The 7,832-nt window shown below is 30.9% G+C and overlaps 2 protein-coding genes across 2 annotated transcripts; one reads left to right on the top strand and one right to left on the bottom strand.

The window, feature by feature from the left end:
- Window positions 1–5,512: 5,512 nt before the first annotated feature.
- Window positions 5,513–6,872, top strand: LOC108738126 (protein cornichon). Its single transcript, XM_018471377.2, has 3 exons — window positions 5,513–5,749; window positions 5,830–6,086; window positions 6,609–6,872. The coding sequence occupies exons 1-3, from the start codon at window positions 5,600–5,602 to the stop codon at window positions 6,634–6,636; spliced, it is 435 nt and encodes a 144-aa protein (XP_018326879.1). The 5' UTR covers window positions 5,513–5,599; the 3' UTR covers window positions 6,637–6,872.
- A 293-nt stretch (window positions 6,873–7,165) lies between these two features.
- On the bottom strand, window positions 7,166–7,826 carry LOC112904249 (glia maturation factor gamma-like). Its single transcript, XM_025973820.1, has 3 exons — window positions 7,789–7,826; window positions 7,640–7,736; window positions 7,166–7,570 (listed from the first exon to the last, which is right to left on the bottom strand). Exons 1-3 carry the CDS (start codon window positions 7,789–7,791, stop codon window positions 7,245–7,247), a joined length of 426 nt encoding a protein of 141 aa, XP_025829605.1. The 5' UTR covers window positions 7,792–7,826; the 3' UTR covers window positions 7,166–7,244.
- Between the last annotated feature and the right edge of the window lie 6 nt (window positions 7,827–7,832).

Raw genomic sequence — 7,832 nt, 5'->3', positions numbered from 1 at the left:
CCGTGCAAGTTAAAGCTGCACGTGTTACACCTTAACCAGGGACTTTATCAGCTTCTTTTTTCGTATGCAGGGGCCAAGGGTGGCCCACACCGTAGTAAATTTTAAGTTCTGTAGAACCCATGAGGCCTTCGATTGCGTAAAAATGGCAGCACGTCTTCTTCCGACTTCATATTTACAAATATTGAAATTTTGAATTGAAAACATATATTTTTATCAAATAAACAAAATACAGTCTGCATTGGTCACAGAAATAATTTAGTATTTTAATAGTCGATTAATTTTTAGAAGCGGTTCAGTACTTCTTCTAGGACTACTCCCGTACATACAAACAAAGTTTACCCTTTATCTTTTTCTGCAACTTACAAAAATACTTGATACTTGTAAAACTATAATATAACAAAGAAATTAAGAATTAATATGAAAAACATCAGTTTCTGCTAATAATTGAAATATTCTGGAAGTAATTGATGAGAAAAAATATCTCCTAATGTCTACAATTATTGCAAACAAATAATGTTAAAACTCAAGTAGCCTACATAACTCATTGGTTTTCAACCTTTGTATTTCCTCGTCTTCCTTTTTTACAAAAAAATTGTTGCGCGTCTCAATTTTCCTAATAATTTAACTTTATAAATATTCATCGAGAAGATTATGCTAGGGCTCAGCTTGAAGGGCACTGATTTGATTTTTTTTATGGGTTTTGTGTATTGTGAAAAGTATTTGCTTTATTAATCATTAAAACAAAGAGAAGCACAGGAATGTTTTCACAAAAGTACCCATATTACGAACCAAATGGGAAGAAAGTGCCGCGTTCCCGGATGACCGGTGTGATTCGCCACCCAATCCAAAGGTACCTGAGGGTAGAAACTGCCCAGATAGTACAATAGTTGAGATTTCGTCCCTGAAACATCATAGGTACCTTGGGTTGGGGATTATAAGAAATATTTATTATCTGGATAACATTGTCCCAGTCATTATCAGGAGTACGAATTTACTTTATTAAACATATTTCACAACAACAGTTCCGTTGAAAGTTTGAATTTATCACCATTTGATAATACCCTAAGTAGTTGGATTTCTCGATTTAAACTCACAAACCCTACGTAAAATTTAAAGTAAACAATAGAGCAATTTTATTAATATACATCAAAACAAAAAACTTTTTAGGCACCTTAAAAACTACATAAAAATGCCATTTTGTCATTTTGTATTCGGAATATACTTTTGGGAACAATTTTGCACATTAAAATTATATTTAAATAGGGAATATTTTGCATCAGTTCAAATATATCGTAGCAGTTAGTTTCTCACATGTAATGGTTGTTCCGATTTTCAGTAAAATGGTCATTTTTTGAATTTATTTACCTCCCTTAAAAGTGACAGCTACTTCTTGAAATAGCGACCCTGCTATACTTGTGTTATGCTTATTGCGTATATATTACATATGAACGATTTCGGCCCACAGTCAACGGTAATTCCAGGTAAAATCATAGCGGTGTCTTATTCCGTCGTGGGCCTTTTTCAGGAAATGATTTTGATTCTGTTGTATATATAATAAAACCTTTAACAGAAGGTCTTCCAATCGCAAACCATTATTATTTACTAACTACATGAACGTACTATACAATTCATTTTCAATTAGGGGTGTTCTTTATTAGAAAATCAGTTTTCGCAATCTCAGCAAAGGACTTCAATAAATAATTATGAACAGTAGAATTCGTTTATTATGACTCCGCCTATATTGACCAACCGCTTAATATGAAGTAATTGAAGTGTTAAGTTTGGTTTTCATATTAACTTCTCTATAAGAAAGTTTGGATATAATGATATCGTTTACTACGACTGATTCTGAAGAAATCATATCCGGCTATAGTGGCCCAAATGAGTAATAATAACATTTTCGCTCATTTTTCTGATCCTTCTTATGTATATTGATATTACAATTCATCGTTCTTTTTCTTCTTCTGTTAATAAATATATACAATTTGCAGTTTTTCTCTCTAGTAAACTAAATAACTAACTAAAATACAAAGTTATTCATTTTCTAAGACTATGCTTTGTCTGACGCCCGCTTAATATGGCGTGTTTTTGTTATTTTCCTTCAATGTCATTATAAGCGGATTCTACTGTATACTATTGGTAGAAAATTTGTTCATGCGCTATAACTGATGAACTTCAGTGTGTATAAAATATAATTTTTCGTAACCATAATCCTGGAATAACATTATTAAAAGTATCGAAAACAAACTAGCTTCTTCCTTGTTATTATTCGCAGATGTTGTTATCGATTGAACGAAATTAAATTTGAGTTCGTTTATTATTGAAACGTACTAAGCAGAGCTATTTGAAGAGAACGCGGTTTGGTTTCCTTGATGAAAATTCTCTCTTTCTGTTTGCCCACGCAAAGTTGAACATTTTTTTTTCAATAAAACCGAAGCAGAGCTATGTTCATTGCTTGACCCTTTCTTCCTTTTAGGAGTAATTATTTTTTAAGGACTTAATTGAATTAAAGGGAAGAATAATTTAATTAATACCGTAGGTTTTGTGATATTAGAATATTAGGTCTCTGTGGTTAATAATGTAAATTATACAAAGTAAACATAAATATTTTGATACATTTACCCACATTTTATTTAAAATTCACCTAATTAAAATTTTACCGTAAAGGTTGTGTTGAATTTAATATTTGTCGTACATTAGTATTTGTAACATTTACTTATAAACGTTGACTAATTTAAGATTGCTTAAAAAGTGACAGGTATGTTGTGTACCTCAAGGTCATAGTTGAAAATAAGTACGTATGTATATGTATCGTACATTTTAGTTGATTAATTGTTTCGTTAAAATTTGATGACTTGTTGTTACCGTTGCGAAGAGTTGGTTTAGTGGCTTTGTATAACTGCGAATTTGTAACTAGAGCGCGAACTTTTAAGAAGAGGTGAATCAATGGGTGCAATTTATGCGCAGAAAGTGGATGTTGACCTATTTATTTTTCGTATGGATGTGTCGTTTTAAAACACCGAGGCTTTTAGAAACTGTACCACTTCCTCAATTACCCTATAAGCGAATGCTAACATTCAAACCACAATTGCACAGGATAGTGATTTTGTCGGGTACCTATCCCACTACANTTTGATTAAAATTATCTTTTTTTCTTTAATGTTAAAAAGAACCAAAACACCCTGAAATTTTTATCTGTCTGTTACAGCATGATATACTGTCTGATTTCTACGTGATTTGGTTCAGCAATGGGATGAACAACGTTTCAGCAGATAGAAATGTAGTACAAGGGATTTTGGTTCTTGTCATTTAAGTCTCATGAATATTATCAAAATAACGCGAACTTTGAAATTTCTTTAAATCATACTTTTTACAATACGTACACACAATAGAAGATATATAATAATAAATTTATTTATTTAACGCGTAATTATGTACAATAGGTATTTAATCAGCATACAGTACAGGCGAATAGGGAACCGAACATTGGGATATTTTGTTATTACTTGAATTGGCGTATCAAATGGGGTGGGGGGGGGCAGGTAGACCCACCGTTGAATCATCCTAGCCCACCCTAGAATATCAATTAATTAAATGCAAAAGCAAGATAAATCTACAAGCATTTACATATATTCTTTTGGCACCCGTGGAAAAAAATTGTTGCTACGCCTATGATTACCTGTAATCTGAAAGGGTAGCATCATCTTTTGGAAAATACGAAGTTGTATACGAAAATTCGTACAAATACTTTAGCCATCTTTTCGTATATTAATTCATAATAAATGCCAATAAATGCAATTTAAGGGGTCTCGCGACATAAAAAGTAAAAATGTTGTTAAACAAATGTATAATTTCTATATTCGGTAAACATCTTGCCTTATCTGTATAGATATGATGAATATTAAATTTTCTAAAGCCGTTTCGTCGATGTGCATAAATGCACTGATTTAAAGCTCACATTGCCTTTTCGATATTATTGATGGGGTAAAACGACACCTTTAATGATGTCGATTAGCGATTACATTAGGAATGCCAAGTAGTAATAATAATTGTTATTAAGATTACGTTTGAATCGACTTGCGTTCACCGTATAAAAATGCCTTCGCAAGCGTCCAGGCATCCACCAGCAGTGCATACCTGAACCCATTTATACCTGTAAAAAGTGGTGGCATAAATGTTGGTAGGTACCTATGGTGGCTGGGTTTATTTTTTTTTTGTTTTTTTTACTTTTTGTTTCACTAGCTCGGGTCATTAACGGACGTTGTATGTCAATTTGCTGGGTGTTGCTTTCGAGAGTCACGTTACTAAAGACACCAAACAAAAGGAAACATAAACCGCGCGCTGTTGGTTTTTTTTAATGTGACGCCGTAAATTTCAAATTGGTTTTTAAACAATAACAAGCGCGGTCCTGTTGTAATATACTTGTTCGGAACACGCGCGGCTCGCAAGAATTACGGTTGACCTGTCAAACGAACAACGTTCCCATTGTATCGTATACATTCGTGTGTAACCTTAATACACACCGGTATAAAATTGCGGTATTACGGTGCTGCTTTATTAACATGCCTCGTTTCCATTTTTATTATTTATGTATAGTAATATTATTTAGAGATTGCCTTTGAAGCAACTATTCAATGACGTACGGCGCGTATTCTGTCTTTCGTACTGAAAAATGGAATGTACGTATGCACATTACGCATCGTACAAATTTATTATGTTTTTCGATTACCCTGCTTGACTAGTTACATTTAAAGCCATGAGATAATCTGTAATTATTCTCGAACATACGTACCTATATCATAGTTTCTACGTTACAAATGAATTCAAATGTGTTGTTGCCATTATTTTTGGATTAGTTCGTACAGACTATGCCGATGACGTAACACAATCTTTGGTTAATTGTACGGTATATCGTATATTTATATAACATTGAAATACGTTTAGCTTAAAAGCGATATTTAAATATTAAAATATAGTTCATTAACTTTAATAGAAAAAGAGATTTAGTACAAAAAATACCGATTATCAAAAGTTTTTAGGCGTTTTATAATTGCAAGATAATTAACTAATTAGGGAGCATGTTGTTGAATGCATGTGAATAATATATTACGTAAATTTAAAATTGTTCATATAAAATATTTGTTTTACATAGGAATATAACTTTTATTCGAAATTTTGGATTTTTTTTTATTATATTCCGTTGATTGAACTTAGCTCGGATAAACTATGCAATATGATATGTAGAGTGTATGTTGGGTTGCATATTCCTGATTATAACGACAAATTTTTTATTAGCCTATATTTTACTTAAATAATATTTATATGAGTTGGTTTATCATCCCAGTAATACTATTAAAAGATTTTTTGGCACACCATGTCTTTCTTATTTGTAATTGTATCGAAAAAACAAAAATTATTTTTAAGACCGCTACTGATTGCGTGACTGTAGCGTTTAGACACATCCGTGTTCTAAATGTATGATGGCGGATTAGATATGAGCCAATCAGATGGATTGAAAGTAAAAAAAAATAATTTGTAAATATAACCTCACTTCATACAAGAAATCAGACAAAAAGGGCTTATCAGTTCAAGCGGTGATATGGCATTCAATTTTCCAGCTCTTTCATATATTATTGCTTTAATAATCGATGCGTTTTTGATTTTCTTTTCACTTTTTCATGTAATAGCTTTCGACGAACTTAAAAATGATTATAAGAATCCAATTGATCAGTGTAATGGGTTAAATCCAGTAAGTACAAAGTAATAGTAATTCAAAAAGTAATTGTACTGCTTGAATGTTGTAATATTATCAAACAAAACTTTTTTTAGTTAGTTTTGCCAGAATACATACTCCATATTTTATTCAACGTATTATTTGCCTTTGCTGGAGAGTGGATTTCTTTATTGATCAATATCCCTCTAATTGCATATCATATCAATCGGTACAGAACAAGACCAGTAATGTCTCAACCTGGTTTGTATGACCCTACCAGTATAATGAATGCTGATGTATTAGATCGGTGTAGAAAGGAAGGATGGATAAAGTTGGCATTTTATTTATTATCATTCTTCTACTACCTTTATGGGTATGTAATAGCTTTAGAAACAATTAATGAAAATACCTGATATTTATCTTAAACAATTAATTATTGTATTATTTGTAAATAAGTAAGATAGTAATATGAAATTGATAGACCCTGTGAACAGGTCTATACTAAGTTTATTGTTATTACTCTTTCTGCAATGGCCATTTTTGAAAATGTTACACTGGTCTAAGTAGGTTTAAGTGGAAATGAAGGTTTAATATGGAAATGAAATAACATCTAACTTTAAAAAATCACAAAGTAAAGTGTGCCTAATATCACTTATAATTAAACGAAAGCTCTTGATTTTTAACCTTTATTTCAAAAATTTCCCATCCATTTTATATTAGTATTTAGTTTTCATTATTATTAACAATTTGAGAATAAGTTCATTGGAAGTAGCAATACATTGACTTTAAGTTACCAATTTTATTACAATGTGCACTTATTTGATTAAAATTATCTTTTTTTCTTTAATGTTAAAAAGAACCAAAACACCCTGAAATTTTTATCTGTCTGTTACAGCATGATATACTGTCTGATTTCTACGTGATTTGGTTCAGCAATGGGATGAACAACGTTTCAGCAGATAGAAATGTAGTACAAGGGATTTTGGTTCTTGTCATTTAAGTCTCATTTAAATTATCAAATTCCTTTAATTGATCAACTTCCTTTTCTGTACTTTTTCTTCCATAGTATTTATTCACAGTTTTACACACATCTACTCATTACAAATACCTATTCAAATTTGTTTTTTTTTTTACTTAAAATAAATTATAACAACATTGATTTTGTTGTGATATTGTATAATTAAATTTATATAAAATATTAAATTTAAATTTGTAATGTCAGCATATTTACAAAATCAACAATTCCATTCATCCTACATCTTTAAAAAGAATCCCTATTTCATGCCACTATAAAAATCTACATAGATTAAAGTAAAATAAATAGCAATATTGTCAATGTTTCATAAAAACTTAATGCTCCTTAATATTTAATAGTGTTTCTTAATTTAACTGAAAAAATATATGTAAATTACATTCATTAGGTGGAATGTGGTACAAAGAAAATAAATTTCCTTTTTTCAAATGAACGTTCAAATATTTTTGTAGTTGCTGTTAAATGTATTGCTAAGAGTGGTAATGCTTAATTGTCTTTTTATTTTCTATTTAGTTTTTCATGAAGCCAATCTTGTGTTAGTTCATCCAATTCTCTAATTTCATATGATCTTGAAATATCTGCTTCAGTTTGTAAAGCAGTTTTTGATCCTGCATACATCATTTGTAATTCCCTGTGACTGTCTCGAGGTGTATAGTAAATAAATACCAAAGGATATGAAATACGACCATCATCATGCACTTGTTTATATGAAAGAATTATATAACGGGGTTGATGCTCTTGAAGAGTTTCTCTCAATTCTTCTATACTAGTACCTTCAAATATTTCATCTACTAATATTTCTTGTTTTTTACGGTCAATTTTCACTTGAAAAAGACGGATTATGTATTATAAACCATAGCATTTGTAAGTTACATGGGAGTAAAAAGCCTTACATATAATTGCTGAGGTATCATCCCCTTTCCTAAAGCGAAAGTTCTTGATGGTTTCTTTAACCTGTGGAGTAATATCACACATAGGCCTGCTTCCTGACTGCAATTTTATTCTGTTAGGAAATAGCTTAAAATCTTAAATTACTACGTACCATTTTTACTTTATTGGTTGTAGTGGGAAAATTCTTATCTTCAC

This window comes from Agrilus planipennis, unplaced genomic scaffold (genome assembly GCF_000699045.2).
Source record: "Agrilus planipennis isolate EAB-ADULT unplaced genomic scaffold, Apla_2.0 scaffold128, whole genome shotgun sequence".
Classification (NCBI taxonomy): Eukaryota; Metazoa; Arthropoda; class Insecta; order Coleoptera; family Buprestidae; genus Agrilus; species Agrilus planipennis.
This window is presented reverse-complemented; position numbering and strand designations above follow the sequence as displayed.